The sequence below is a fragment of the Hesperophylax consimilis genome, chromosome 11 (assembly GCF_061612785.1).
Source record: "Hesperophylax consimilis isolate HC1 chromosome 11, BYU_Hcon_1.0, whole genome shotgun sequence".
NCBI classification, from domain to species: Eukaryota; Metazoa; Arthropoda; class Insecta; order Trichoptera; family Limnephilidae; genus Hesperophylax; species Hesperophylax consimilis.
In genome coordinates this window covers 9,614,054-9,631,141 of record NC_142846.1, presented here as the reverse complement: position 1 = coordinate 9,631,141, position 17,088 = coordinate 9,614,054, and the positions used below count along the sequence as shown (strand labels likewise).

At 31.7% G+C, this 17,088-nt stretch overlaps 1 protein-coding gene across 1 annotated transcript in view; it reads right to left on the bottom strand.

Moving 5' to 3' along the window:
• Notum (palmitoleoyl-protein carboxylesterase notum) overlaps positions 1-15,412 on the bottom strand; it is a 100,106-nt gene extending 84,694 nt beyond the window's left edge. Inside the window, exons 1-2 of the mRNA XM_089637540.1 lie at positions 15,281-15,412; positions 1,619-1,845 (exon numbers count right to left, since the gene is read on the bottom strand). Of these exons, the coding sequence (XP_089493666.1) occupies positions 1,619-1,845; positions 15,281-15,412 (359 nt within the window). The remainder of the gene's footprint in view (positions 1-1,618; positions 1,846-15,280) is intronic.
• Between the last annotated feature and the right edge of the window lie 1,676 nt (positions 15,413-17,088).

The following is a 17,088-nucleotide window of genomic DNA, read 5'->3' as shown; positions in this document are numbered from 1 at the left end:
GTATTTATGGAAATAACATAAATGAGATAAATTCTCTCATGTCTCTCAAGTCCTGAGCTGATTTCCATGTCATATAAAATCGTATTTCAAATAAAATTGACACTTCACTTTAGATTCCTTTGAAATACAATACATTATTATTATTATTTTTTCGTACAGAGAATACGAGGAATATGAATACAACGATTTTGCTGATTTTAAGACAAATGTGTATCAATTGTTCTCAGTTAGATAAAGTGCACAGTTTTAATCGAGTGCCTCAGTGAATTATTTTTTTACCTTATCAGCTAACGTGACAAGTTATTTGAGGAATGCTGATTGGTGCCTATTGTCGTATGTCGTAGAAGAAACACCCTGTTGACAGCTAAATAACAAAGTTTTATGACCAAATTTTTTACATAGCTAACTTATTTTGCTATCCTTATTTTGTGAGGGTGGGTAGGTACATCATTTTTATATATTATACTATCAGAAGTTCGGCTTTAAAATCTTTAGGGAATTGCATAAAAAGTGATGAACACAGATTGAGTTGCCTGCACGGAGAAAAATGATTATCGCTGATTATAGTAATAATGTATAGTAAAAATCTTATGAAATTATTGCTAATTCGATTGAAAATGGGATTGCATACCGTTTCCTGATAAACTATTAATACTATTTGATTTTTTTAATGTTTCTCTTCTATAGAAGCTGGCGCTTGTGTCTAAAAGAGTGGTGAGCATCAAGATAAGAATATTTAGTGTTTGTAGTTACGATTTAAGGAAATATGAATATTAAATATATATAGGTATATATATATGTAAAAAAGCGATTTAAATTTATAATTAATTACTAAGATTTCATCATTATGGTATTTTTACATTGAACTTCTCTTTAATCGCTTTTAGTAGGTGTTTATCGTTTTCTATTAATAAATTAGCAATATTCATTTTTCTACGTTATATACGCCAACAATTTTATAAATATATTGGATTTAAAATGGTTAAAACAATTGTCAGTTAATACTAATACTAAATTCAAAATTTAAAAGTGCTATATAAAAAAATTTAATGGCACTTTTTTATTATTTTCTATAATATATATTATTTATCGGGTATGTTTTTTTTCTTTTCTCTTTTACATTATTTTCTACCCTTTATTTAATACATGTTTATTTTATGTTTCTGTGCCTTTTTTACACGTGCCTATTTTTTCTAAATCTCTTCAAAAAGTCCTATTCCTGTTAAAAACGGGACTGCAGGCCCTAAAATAATGAATTGATAGGTTTCATGTAAAACTATTAGTTAAAAAGGAATGTATTACGCGACGTTGGAGCACGTGTTCATAAAAATCATAATATTTTCGCATTTCGTTATTACATAATATTAATAGGGCAAACGCAAGTGTGTGAACACGTTCCAATACATTCGGAAAGTTCTAACATTACATTAGGACACGGTCTGCTGTCCCGTTTTTAACGATTTTAATTTTAAGGATTTTAATAAATCAACCATACTTATTTTTCTCCGTGCATATATCACGATGCATTGATTTTTTTTGCGTTTCCTTAAGATTAATAGAGAATTAATTTTAAAAAAATTAAAGATATTTCAAAAAATAATTTAGTTTCCGCGCGCACCAATGGTTGGTCACAGCGCGTACCGTGTAGCGAGTGAGTACAGACTGGTGTGTGTATCCGCGGCAGGTGGCAGGCTGGTGGCAGGCTGATGGCGCGCAGGGCCCGGGCGGCGGCACTTTGATCTCGCGCGGGTCACGTGAGCGGCGTGCCGCGCAACCGGCACCGCGCTCCGAGATCCCGCAGCGACCAATGTTCGCAGCATCTCGACCAGGGGTCACCCAACAATGCTGAGCGAGCCGACTTTATTAATTATTTTAACATTTTTAGGGAACAAAAATTAGTGATAATAAAATTGGATACATAATTGATGGAGTTATTTGCTGAGATTGGATGAAGTTGAGAGAGGAACGCAATGAGTTTTGAGAGTCTGTAATCGTGTGCAAAAAAAATATTTCTCAAGGGAACAAGTAATTTATAATATATATAAAAAAGAGTGTCTGTTTGTAGCGGGCGGGTGGGCGGCGTGGGTTTGTTTTGTACACAAGTCTACAGTTTAATTCAAAGGTTAATAAAACTTTACTCCCGTGTCCATTAAAATACGAGAAAGGTCTTCATTAGATTTCTAAAAACCACCCCATCCCCTATTCGCACCCCCTTAAAGCAGAATTTTGATAATTCTTGATGAAATTTTGCACACTTGACGTTTATAATAAAAGGATAATTATCACTGTCTTCATCTGATTTTTAAAAACTATGTGCAAAGCCCGGGCAACTAAAAATTATATAATTAAATGGTATAAAATCAGTATTTGAATCAAATGGTTTGTTAGTGCCACTGGAAGAGTTCAAATGGACCTTGTGACTCTTATAGAGCCTTTTCGTTAAGGTTCCCAGATTTAAAAGCGTACATTTTTCGGAGAGCTATAAGCTCCAAAGATACGTTCTAGTACAGGGCCATATCGCTATTATAGGTCAATCAGTTTTATATGTTAATTTATTATTATAAGTACATCAATTTCATAGGTCAATTGCTATTACAAGTGATATTCAATTACTGTCAAGGTCAATTGCCAATGAAGGTTGATATAGTACAGTTCACTGTTACGAGTCAACCATTATTAAACATAAATCAAACACAGTTACAGGTCACACAGCATGGGAGGTCCTAATTGACTTACTATCTATGTACGTATTTATTTGAAATAAAGCTTTCAATACGTACGAATCAAATAACAAGTTAACCTATGCTCTGCGAGAGAGGCAAATTGTCAATTTATGGATAAGGAATTGTCTTTAACCTTAAAATTAACGAATTTTTCGTCAACTAGGTGCGATTCGGTTCTTTTTCTTGCATAAATCAAAACAGGCGGATGGTGTTAAGCGGGAATTTAAACCTTATCGCCATCTACGTAAGGGGTGTTATTGATAACGGCTCGATTTAAAATATTACACGACCTAGTGCACCGCCTTTACGATAATTCCCTACCCTTAAATAGAACCGGGATTGTCCTTCTGATCACAGAAGCCTGGAACCTTGTATTTTAAACTATTATTTTCCTCCTTGCAGAAGGTTTACTTGCTGACTTAAATAATTATTTAAAAAGGAAAAAATTACAATATTTGTACAGAAGACTAAAAAGTCTTAACGTTTTAATTCGAGATAAACATTTTTATTCAAAGGTGTCACGATTGTATCAAACAACATTTTTTGCTATGCGTTTTCTGTTAATTCATATGAGAGTTACGAATATTTCCTATCTCCACCCTCTGATCAGATAATATGACAGCTAATTGAAGAATGTGGCTTATCAACTCGAATCGATTTGATGGAAAGGAATATACCTATATTATCACCATAAACAATATGCATGTATTTGATATGATTTAAAAAAAAAATTCTGGATTGGATTATTTTGCCTTTTCAAAAAATTCAAGTTATAACCACCTGCCTGCTGTAATTTTTGAAAGCATAAGTTGTCTTTTTTTCACAACTCCATGCCACATAAATCCCATAACGTATTTTCAAAATAAGTAAAAAAAACGTTACTTTATAAAACATTATTTTATCTAATTAAATAGCAGAAATATTGCAGTAGATTGAGTAGGGTTACATATGTAACTATATTTATCACGATGACAATTTATTTAAAATATCTACATCAAAAACTTGCATGATATTTCACTTTATTATAGTGAAACATTGTAGTTCTGTAACTGAAAAGCTCACTATAAATATATCGTTATATTTGATACTAGGACAAACAACATCCGAGATGAATGGACTTTGAAGAAGCGATATATTCTAACCTTTTTGAAAGACAAACAAAATTCATGTCAGTGGGGGTGAGTACATTCGTAGGTTCTAAAGTAAACTGTAATAATATAAGGGATGATGATGTAAATTTGAACATTTTGTGTTGAATGCGATAATAATATTATTAGTTCGGAGTTATTTCGTAATCCTGCAACAACTTCCTGAAAGCTCCTGAGCTTTTTGTTTCTTTTGGCGCCCTTTGATCACGCCGGTCTGCGTATGCACACTACATCACTTTTACCGCTTTAGATCTATACCCAACATCAGCAAAATCTTGTCCAGCAGAACCAATAAGTAGAAAAATACAAATGAAACTGAGGAAGCTTAGAGTTTAGGCACGTTACAATGCCTCGGTGCTTTTGACTCGAGGGGAATTTTGATTGAATGGAGTGGGAAAATTTCCAGTTAGATTCCTAAGAGTAGTGGCATGAAGCAGAGTAAAGATTGTTTACAACTTGTTGATTGTGAGAAATGCACGCGATTGAAGTATTTTGCAGTAAAATACTGAGAGCGAAATCGTCCTTATTATTTAATAAATTTATAGAGAAGGTCCTTAGGTGAAACTTTTTATACGCAGTTTCTGCGTAACTAACCAATTAACAATCATATAATTTTACTATAGGGATGGCAGTGAAGATGGAATACCACCCAATTCTGTTTTAGTGTACACTTATGGTTCAGTCCATTTATTCCTACACAATGTTCTGATATTCGGTCTCTTGACGTTTCTCGACTCAAATATTCGATATGCTAGATTCTGTCATGTTTTTCTGGGATGTACTGGACATTTCCTTCCAACCACACGTCCTTTACATATATTCTCCGGACACACATTACTTCTCCATCCATCTTCTCTTCATGCTCAAACCACCATTTCCATGGTCATATTATGAATGAGGTTGGATTAGTAGAAAGCTTTTTACAAATGAAAATGACTGAAAAAGAAGGGAATCAATTTTAATGAAGCACTTATTTTAAATATTCATTAAACATTTTTCAGTACGTATTATATATGAAAGAATAATAATATGTTTTTACTCGGTGCCATATGATAAATAAATTTTAAATATGTCGTTACTTTGATGGCGCCTAAGAACTTTAAATAATTAACTGATTATATATATTACCCAATTGAATAGTAATTTTATGTGAACGGGGTTTTAAACGTTATTTATATTAATACTTAATTCAAATATGTAGGTGCCTACCTGCTAAGATATTGATTTGCATAAATTACTTACACACTGTTATATATTTTCATCACAGAAAATATGTACCTAAATAGATATTTATTATACAATATCTTTTCAGTACCAAATTGAAGTTTTAACCAGTTTTCAAAGATTGTAATTCTAAGTTCATTATGTTAAGTAGCTAACAAAGAAAGCTTTTTGTAGGCTGGTTGATAAATACCGACTCTATTTAGACTTATGCCGGAAAGTTCGTTACTATTCACGTTTGTCGGTTAGTTAGCGTATTCGCAAGGAATTTACTAGCAAATTATTTATGAGTGTTTATTTATTTAGGAGACGGAAGATAGTTATACCATGATGTTTAATTATTACAATTTTTCTTCACTGATCACGGGGCAACGAAATGAAGATGGCATTGTTAATGGATATAAAAACAATTTGTATAGGTACCTAGTTTGTTTTAAAATGAATTTATACATTAATATTTTTATTTGACACAATATGAAATTTTTATTTATTAAGGTAATTTTTAAAGAGAATCCATAAAAAATAGATGAAATAGAATCATTATTTTTCGGAATAACTTATTGAGTAAAACCTCAAATTATAATATTTAAATATTGAAGACAATATTAGTGATTCTTAAACGCAAATCTGAAACAGAAAAATCAGAAAAGGAAACGATCACATCTGGGACTCGAACCCAGGACCCTTGTCTTTCCGGGACAATGCTCTACCAACTAGACAACGTTGGTAGTTCTTATTCGAAGTATGATACAGTTAAAAGTGACCGATGAGGATAGGGTCCCATTAGCGCAGTTGGTAGAGCATTGTCCCGGAAAGACAAGGGTCCTGGGTTCGAGTCCCAGATGTGACCGTTTCCTTTTCTGATTTTTCTGTTTCAGATTTGCGTTTAAGAATCACTAATATTGTCTTCAATATTGAAATACAATCAATTCCCCCTGAAATCGAAGAAAAGGAGGTTGATCGTCTATTTTTGAAAGAGGTCAAGCCACCCATCAAATCCATGACAAATGGGGTTATTGTTGTAGAAGTTATAACAATAATCACATATTACAGACAAAGTTAAATAATTCACTCCTTCAGTCAAAAATAGAAAATTCATGGGAAATTAAAAATAAATAAAATATATCATTTTTAACAACAGTATGTTATAAAATTAAGGGCGGGTTGTTTCGGAGAATTTGAACAATTCATCAAATTTCAATGTTCATTTTCGAGTTTTGTGAAAGTTCTATTTATGTTCTGTTATTATATCATTATAGGCTAGTTGCTTGACAGAACTGAAATAATAACAGAATTTTGAAAAAAATTTACTTTGAAATTTGAAGAGTTGTTCAAATTCTACAATCACCCGTCCTTAGTTATTTTGATGCTTTGTCAAGCGCAAAGTTTAAAAATATTTTCCCAAACAGGGCGCTATATAAATTAGTATTAGAATTTTTACTGTTAATTCATGCGAATCATGAATAAATAGAGGTGTTCATGATTAAATAATAATTCCATTAATTAATTAATTCATTTCATTCTTTAAGGTATCTTTACTTTCTATAAATCCAGGTAACATCAAAACATGTATTTTTAAATGTAAATATGTTAATTGCAAGTCTTTTACTTTAAGCGACAGTTGAGAATATGTACCTAAGTCATGAAGTCACTAATTTTATGTCTTAGATATAAATCACTAGTTATAATTATAAATCTGAGTTATAAGCCAGCTGTACTCTATTCGAAAATATATTTATTTGCACAGCACCCTAGAGGTGATTTTTAAAAAAAACGACGCTATACAAATCAGTCAAGTATTATTATTAAAATCGCTAAGATACTGTGGACGAATTTAAAATTATGATGTTCGTTAAGTTATAGTTAGGTTAGGAAATAACCATGCTTATCGTTTTTAAATTATGTCTTAAAATATGAACATAACATAAATTTTCTAAAAATACCACAGTAAAATATAAGAAAGCTGGAACTGACAATGTATTCTTAAACATTTAATAAGTAGGCAATTACATTTCTAATATAAAATGATTACACGCATAATATAACGTTATTAAAAGGAATACAGTTATATAATGTGTGTATTTAGATATTTAACAAATGTTACTCCAATGGGTGGTTATTCAAATGAACCATTATTTAGCGAATATCGGTCTTTTTGATATGTAAATCGTGATTTTGTTTACGCTCCGTATTAATGATAATTCAATAATGCTAATATCAATAGTTTTCCTTTTATTTGGTTACGCATTTCATAAATGCTAATCAGTTATGTAGAAATATAAAATCTAACAATATATTTTTAATGTTTTTTTGTTGTTCAATTTGTTGCTTAGAACAATTTGCGCTTAAAACGTAACATGAAATTTAACCAACGCTTAACGTTAATAACATCTGAAATGTAGGACAGATCAAAATAATATGAAAATATAATTTTTGTAAAAAAAACGCCTTAAGGCGAAGCTTAATGCAAAATCACTATTTTGATTAATCTTTGTAACCAATTGGTGTACATTATGAATACCAAAAATATGCTTTAGATAAATTGAAGATTTTCCTATCGTTTCGCCTGAGTAGAATACAAATAAAATAATAAATTACTTAATAAAAAGTAAAAATGTAAACTACTAAAAAAATCATTTTTTCAATAGAAATGTATGAACGCGTAAAGAAAACAGCTTTAAGTAAATACAGTATTATAGCTAAGATTATTTGTGACATATTAACTTTTTTGCTTTCTTATAAAATTATTTACAAAATAAATAAAAACCAGTTTTGTGCTTGAAATCGAACGTTTCTAGACTCCGTTTTTCAAAGGATTTTAATGCTTATTACTGATAATATAAGGTATACCAAAAATATACACATTTTTGGTTTGTAGCTTCCTCTTAAGGGAGCTTAACATTAATACTAACCCTTCCAAACTTTTTCAACAACTATGTATCTATTAAATAATAAAATAATACATGATATGAAAAAAATACATGATATTTTACGCAAAATTGAACGCGAAACGAAAAATTAAATTCAATTTTATTAATCGTAACTTAACGTACCTACATGAAGCGATTTCCACTTGCTGTCAAATGAAAAAATATTCAGAATTAATAGACAAATTATAATATTAATAAGGGTTAAAAAAACTTACGTTAAATAATCTAACAGGATCCTTGCACGAAACTAAACTTAACATTGATCTTTCACTCAACATTTTAATCACTTATAAAAACTTAATCATTTTTAATAAATACAACACTGAAAATAATGCAAAAAAAAATTCACATCATTGTAGTCACTTTATTGTAAAATCAGTTCGAAAGGACGGTTTCAAAAACCGCGCGAAATCTTCCCGCCCGCATTGAGTTCGAATTCTTATTTTGAAATTTGAAAATAATATTGACATTCGAATCCGAAGATCGATCGCGATGTTTGAAATTGAAGCAGAGACCGTCGAGGCCGTGTTCTTATTGAAGCATGTCGTACAAGACTAAATGGTAATGGTTGATAGTAAAGCAGAAGGTGGAAGGAGCCGCAGACTGTGAACCTTTTCAAATAATAATAACCTCTTTTGTTGCTCTGTCGACGGGGAGGTAAGGCTCTACGATTCTTAAATCGGCCGGTAGATGGTGTTCGAACGAGCTTGAAAATCGAACTTGGAATAATAATAATAAAATCTAAATCATTTGTTTGGTTTGTGTGAGAAAACACTTTGAGGGCGTTATAAAGATCGCACAAATAGTATTATTTTTTCCCAATTGTATAACTACAGACAATCTATTATAACAACTAAAAACCTAAAAAGAGTGTACTATGCAATTGTTCAATCTATATTATGTACAATATGGTATTATGGGCTATTTTAAATACAATTAAAATAGTTTAAACATTGATGATTAAGGTAATCCGGGAAAAAAAATTACATTTTCAACTAAAATTATTTATACAATATTAAATTTACCTACAATAGACAAAATGTTCAATACTACCAATTTTTAAAGAAATATAGTTAAATAACATACAATTTAATATGTCAGCAAAATATCAGAATAGCATTAAAATACCAAAAATACCTCTTTCCAAGAATAACTTATTTTAACAATCTTCATTTAAATATTAAAATTATCGAAAATATTCTTGAATTTCAGCAAAATTTGAAAAATTACTTAAATCCTTATATCCAAATTTGTAATTATTTTGTAAAAGACTTTAATAATTTTTTTATTAATTATTTACAATTTTTTATTATTGCTTAATTACATGACTTTATATAACTGAGCTAGAATTCCCTCACCACAAAGAAGAGCCTTGTCTCTCTATGGTTAGGAAAGGCAATATTTATTTTCATTTACAACACAAAAAATTGTATATTTGTTGTAAAAACTACAAAAATAAACTAATAAAAAAAACTTATGGTAAACAGATTGCATCAACTAGTTGTTAATAATTTTTTTTATACAAAAAATTGGCAATTATGTACTGTACAATGTGTTTGATCAATGAACGTGAAAGTGCTTTAAAATGTAAGTATCATTTGTTATTATTAACAGGCAGATAATATACTGGACCATACTTACGTCTGTGTTTTTATTACAGATACATATATATTTATATTATTATTTTTTCAATGTGCTGATTTTTTTACAAGAAATGTTGATGTTGTGTACTTTTAAACGTGCTGTAATGCTTTAAATCAAGACTGCTCTTAAATTTATTTATTTTATTTATTTATTTATTAGATACAAATAATTACATACATATTAAGGAAGCTTTGGCTGTCCAACTAGGAAATTTTCCCGTTTTAGGACAGCCAAATTGCCTGGTTTAGTTAACATTTGTAAACGCTGCTGTTATGAATTATATTTCCATACTTTACATTAATAGTTAAGCTAGTAATATATAGTCTATATACATATATTTTTTTCAAAGTAATCAAAATAAAAACTTTTTCAGACATATTTGTACACCCGAATATTAGTTTTTTTTATGAAAACACCTGATAAATGTTATCAAGGTACATGTAATAATATGAATAATTAAGGAACACTGTATCAGGGTACATGATAACATATTGGATTAATTCAATTTATAGTTACAATATAAGAAAAATATTAGGTGGGTTTCTTAATTTGTTCGCTGTTACTATGCTGTGTATAAATTTACATAATCAAGGTACATATAATATAATATACATAATCAAGAAAAATGTAAACAAGGTACATGAAAACATATTGTATAAACATTATCAATCACAAAAATTATCAATCGCATTGTATCAATCAGATGCATGGTAGGAATTTTTTATTTAACTGCCAATAACAATGAATAAATGTGAGTACAGAACATTTTTGTTTATCTGTTGGTCATCATAAGTTCGCTTTCGACTCTTCCTAAGTCTAGAAGCCAATCTTTAACTAATTTACGCAGAATGCTTATGCTTTTCGATTTCCATAAATCGGGTAAGAGGTTGAATAATTTTGGACCAAGGTAATAGAATTGTCTTTGGGCAAAGGATGTCATAGTAGTAGGTGGAACAACTGGATTCCTCCTTGAATGTCTAGTGTCGTGATAATGATCAATGGAAGGGTAGTGGTGACGTTGTTTTTGAGTGTGTAATATAATTTTTTTATGTATAGTTGCCTTATATCAAGAACTCGTATCTCTTCGAATAATACATCACTGGGGTACCTAAATAGTTTTTTTAGGATGACCCTTAGTAGTGATTTCTGTGCTTTTGCTAAGGGATCCAGTATTATTTTTGTGCATCCGCCCCATCCCAAAGATGCATAATTCAAGTAATGAGTTACACAGGGCATAATATAAACATTTCAGATCTTTTATGCAGAGAATATTTCTAATGCCCAGGAAAAGATGAGTAAGTTTTCTGACTTTTGTGGAAATTGAGTCTATATGTAGGTCCCATCTCAGAAATTTGTCTATCATAATTCCTAGATATTTTATACTATCTACGCATTCTAGGGTGTTACAATTACAAGTAGTTAGGTTATTGCAGTGGTGTATAATAATGTTTTGTGTTTCTTTCGGTTGTCCCGCTTGAGTTGCACTGAAGCGGATGAATTTTGTTTTCTCCGTGTTGAGTGTGAGTAGATTATTATCTAGCCATTGTTTAACACTGTTTATACCAGCTTCTGCTTTACTGTGAACTTCATTCCAGTTTTTACCTTCAAATAACAAGACCGTATCGTCTGCAAAGGTAATAATGTGGTCGGCAAGGGAACTGTTACATAGCTCATTAATATATATATTAAACAAAATGTCATAAATATGTCAACAGTCTTGGAAACATTATTAATAGCGCCATACCTCATGTCTTATGCCAGGACAGTACGTCCATTTTGCTATGTGAGACACATAAATCATCCAAATATTATAATTATTATTACTATTTATTTTCTACCGGTTTCGACACATCTGTGTCATTTACTAGCAATCTTTAATATAACTTTAAAATTAAAATAAAATTAAAAACACAATGATTAGTCTTTATTATAAGCCGACTTTTCTGTTCCCTTCCAGACGTAATAATTTCATTGGATTTAGAAGAATTTGACCAAAAATAAAAATATTATAGATTATAACTCAACACAAAAATTTAAATAATATAGACATATTTTTGTGTTGAAATTTTCTGTAAACATAAAATAAGTCTTTTTTAAAATTTCATAAGAAAATTCGTAAAAAAACTTTTCATACAAAAATACGAAATAATTTTTCATATTACTGTCACTGGTATTTAGGAAACTAACCCATTGTTATTGTAACCATAAAACCTTCATTAGTGAAAAATAACACCCCAACAAGTTGAACCTATTTAAACCTATTTGCTTACAATCGTATGCCCGATTTGTATTCAACGAATTGATTGGTCATTGATTGATCAACATCGTTTACTTTGTTTTAGTTTTGTAATATTTCTGTTTAACATTTTAATTGCAAAATGTTATTTGATTATCTAATAATTAATTTCTTTAAATAGAGAAGAAGACTTTTGATCAGATTTTTTATTCACAAAAAATACAAAAAAATACTGGTAAATATTAATGTCGATAACACGTGCCTAGATAAATAATTTTCAAAAAGTCAATATACATGCGAATTTATATCACATTTAGAGTCGATCTTGTGGTATAACTTCTTTTTTGATTTGAGCTTCCGTTTTCGAGTAAATCGAGTTCAATGTTGAAATTTTTCAGGTCAAATTTAAAAAATCGGTTGTTTTTAAATCGGTCAGCGTTTATAAGAAAATAAATATTAATAAGTGGTTTGAACAAAGTTCGATAAAAAAATCGTTCGCTTGGGGGGTTAATTTCAGTTATTTAATGATCCGGCTCCACAAGATTTTTGACCCCCTCATTTGAGCTTGATCCAAGCGAAACCGGTTGACGTTAAATAATATATATATTATATTTTATGGTAAAACAAAAAGTGATTATTGGATTTAATAAAACATGTTTTATTTTATATTACTGTTTTTCTGGTAGGAACAGCTTTTCACCCTTTGTGTAGTGCACGCTAGTTACAGTTTTCCATTTACGAAAATATTTTGGTTTTCAATGAAACTTTTTGTTTTTAGATTTCAGAAGAATCCTCCGCCGCAGATGCACAGTTTATTTTGAGATAACGTAAAGAGTCAAAGGTTTCTTTGTCTTTTTATCTGAAATCTTAATCGAAATTATAACAGGGTGGCGACAAATTAACGTAAAAAAAATAGTTTCATAGCTTTTTCAAAATTAAAAAAAAAATCGAGGCGATATCTTAAATTCGTCAAATATAGCAAATTTCAACAATATTTAATTTTTAGTGATGGTACTATTCAAAATTGGAGCTGATTATACATACATTAAGTGGATATTAGGTAATAAGGAACGTTTTTCCACCTAATAACATGTAAAATGTATTTAAACTTCGCACATTTAGTTGATGACTAATCTGGTGTGCAAGATAGAATTTTTTTTTGTATCCTCATTTAAACACCTTTTATTCGTACTGTATTAATAATTAAGAGATTAATGTTTATGAGGTAATATTTGCCCTATTTGTGAATATTGTCGCGTTGCTGGGTGTAAATAAATTCGACCTTGGAAATTGCCCCTTAAAAAAAACATCTACATTCAGTAGGCAAGGAAGACTAGTAGGAAACTAATTTCCCTCAGGGTCTATGTCATCTTTTCAAGGAAATGAATAAATGAACATGTCTTGAAGAGACCAATGTTATAGGAGTGAGTATCAAATCGTTCCTCGGCCGAGATGTTGAACTCAAGAACGAGTCGTAGAAATGACAAGTTCCATTGTGACAAATATCAAACGTGAACAAGTGTTGGACAACCGTTGGAACAAAGACAAGATACCCACCAGACATTATTGCAATCCTTTTGAAGATTGGAAATCTACGAATCGAACCGCCCATTTTTTGGACACCAGACCAGGGGATCCACTCTGTATCTTTCGGCTTAACAAACCAGTAAGTTCGTAGTTTAACCCTGCAGGTGCTGTCAACTGAATGAACATCGCCTCTAATTAATAACATATCTCTGTATATATACTAAACAGAGAGTTAAAATTTTGGGTTTTCATCCGCAATAAATACATTTATGTATTGCATCAAGTAATTACAGTATATAAATTTTTACCGCGTGTATACCTGAGGATGAGTAATTTTTGAACACCGTAGGGGAGGGGTTAATACGGATTTATGACGTGGCTAAAACGGCGACAGGTGATAGGTGTACACACATAGGTGACTGCTAAATTCAATAATGGTGCGCAATTGCGACTGGCACAGGAAAATCGAAATCCGAGAGGGTGAAAATCAAATCTCGAATTAAAACCTTAGTTGGTGACCCTGATTTGCTGTATTCGAGATTACGCATAGATGTTGAGATTGTTTGTTTGTTTGCTCCGCTTATCCCGGCGCAGAGTATACAAACTGTACAATCGATCCTGGGCCCTAAGAGGCCGCTATCTCTGGGAACATCGCGGGAATGGGCCGAATGAGCGGGGCCAATAAACATTATTTTTGAAGTTGGCGGCTTTCGGCGAGCGGCCTTTTGCTCGCGCCGCAAGAACTTATCACGAGACGGTCTCCGATAGCGCGGCTTGGAAGGTTAGAACTACTTTGATGCGTGTTTACGCTCGCGCTTTGATTTCAATCACCAAGAACAGGAACGAAAACCAGCTTCGAATTAATTTTTTGACTAGTTTATTTAATTTAAATTGTATATAGGTAGTTACCTACTTGTACGCGAATTAGAGCAGAGGTTACTAACCTTATCGGACTCATCGCTCCCTTTTCGAGTATATTTTTCATTAAGGCGAAGCTTAATGCCAAAGCACTAATTTGATTAATCTTTATAACGAATTGGTGTACATTATGAATACAAAAAAATATGTTTTAGATAAATTGAAGGTTTTCCTATTGCTTCGCCTCAATAAAAAATATAAATGCAAACTACTAAGAAAAATATTTTTTCAACAGAAATGTATGAACGCATAAAGGAAAAAACTTTAAAAAATACAGTATTATAGCTAAGATTATCTGTGACAGTTTCACTTGATTTACTTTTTTGCTTTCTTATAAAATTATTTACAAAATAAATAAAAACCAGTTTTTTGCTTGAAATCGAACGTTTTTAGACTCCGTTTGTCAAGCGATTTTAATGCGTTTTATCTACGATGAAGGGTATGCCAAGAATATACACATTTTTGGCTTGTAGCTTCCTCTTAACGCCCCATTATTAAGTTAATGTAACAAGTTTGCAAGGGGAAGGTCACCAAAAGTTTTGCAGTACCACGACCAACCGGTTATTAGCGTGGCAGTTTTTAAAAATCATATTTAAACCATTTTTTAACCCGAGCCTTGCGGGTTAGATCTTTCACTAGATTAGTCATCCATCGTTGCAAAATTCACATTTTACGTTTATAACGATGGAAGAGGGTAGATTATCAATGTTTTTTGAAACCGGGAATTAATATATACACACATGTAGGTACACATTATTTTAAGGATATCTGAAAAAATATAATTAAAAAAACTGTTATTCCATCTATCATTAATTGTTCATCTGGAAGATTCTTGCAATTGTATCTACGTGATTTCATTAGGATTTTTATTTATTTTTTATTCCTTTTACCGTCATTGAGGCTCTTCACCGCCATTCATTGCCCCCTTTTTGCCTTCGAGGCCACCACCGCACCCTGGATTTCACCATTCACCAACGACCCCCTGGATTTCTCCAACTCCCCCTGGATGTCACCAACGCCCCCCTGTATTTCTCCAACGCCCCCCCTGGATTTCACCAACGTCATTTAAGGGAAGGACACACGTAAAACCAATAAATACAATACTTACACAAACATTCAGCACAAGTCCATCTACTTTTAATAATGTATCTATGTTAAAATTGAATTGATTAGATAGGCGCTAGCAGTAGCGGCTCACGACTGAAATTGCCAGCAGTTTATTTCACTTTTGAAATGTATTTAATATTTAAAAAAGGTAGCAAATTAATTTATGGGGGGCTGCAATTCATTCACATCACAAAGTTAAATTTGTACTTACATGTCCAGTACGCGTTCGCAAAATCATCTTGGTACTAAAGGACGCAATTAATTGCAAAAATTTCACAAAAGCATTTGAATTCACCGCGCACGATTGCCAATGTGTAAGTATTATGGTCAGTTAACGATATTTGCGAGCACGCACGACTCAAAATAAGAAATGTTCCGACGGCCGATGGACAAATTTTAGTGCGGGCTCCATAATATTAGATAAGCTTCGGTTAACTGTGCAAAAATACTGGCTTATTAACGAATTGAGTTGACCTAACGAAGCTCTTAGAATTGAAAGAAGTCATATACTCGCAGTGGGTTGAATCCTTTCAGGCCAATGACGCTACATTGGTTCGGGCTTGGAGAAACGAAAGTTGTTCAAATAAAAACTTCAATAAAAAATTAACTACTTTTTTAGCGTCAAAAAGTACACGCAAACTGCCATGCATATTTCGGTCAGTATTTCAATTCAATTTATTAATACTTTTACGTAGCTGTTTGACCTATAACGTTTCGGTATGTCAATTTTTTGTTGCCAGCGTATACCGACATCTTAATTTTCACTATCAATATTTGTCTGGATATTGACAGCGCCACCGTGCCCGGGAAATCAGTATAAAATCATCGTTAGTTACGCTTAACGATCGATTTCTCTGTGCTAGACCCCCGGCGAGAATTATTTCTGAAGCGCACTTTAATATATCGATGACTGGTTGGTGTAAGGTGGAAGACAAGCAGTACAATACACAAATGCAGATACCAAGGAACCGCCTCTAGGTGCTAGGTAGATACGTACCAATTATTATACCCAGAATATAATATTCTACTTCACCATCAAATTATCAAACATACTTAAGTCGCACTGTGCTGTTCTGAGACTCGTGCAAGCAGGTACCTAATTTAATTATTTCCTAAGACCTATACGACTCCACTGCGGCAGTTGATTTAGGCATTCAAGCCTTGTTTAGAATTCCTGAAATCCTGTTAGGGGTGATACCCGAAACGTCGCGTGTAGAATGTAAGAGCATTTAACAAAGTGGGTTCCCGCTGTTGGTTTACGACTGCTGCACGGTGTGACAAAATTGTAAGGATCAAGCTAATACAAAAAGGACTTCACACTCCTGTCAAGGAAGCCTTGTCAAGAGATTAAAGCCAGAGGTGGTCAAGTTATTATAATTAAACATAATAATTTCGGTCGTTAGTAAGTAATGTGAAATATTTTTGGTCGATGCGTAACATTATTCAAGTTTAATGAACTCTTAATCTTATCATGTCACACAAGTGATAAAGTGAGACAAAATTTATATTATGAATTAATAAATCTTTATTCGAAATGCTTTAAATATTTGACAGAAGATGCTCAGATGAATTAGTGAAGATATGTTATTCATATTAGATATGTTCATACACAAATGCTTTGAATTATTTTTATA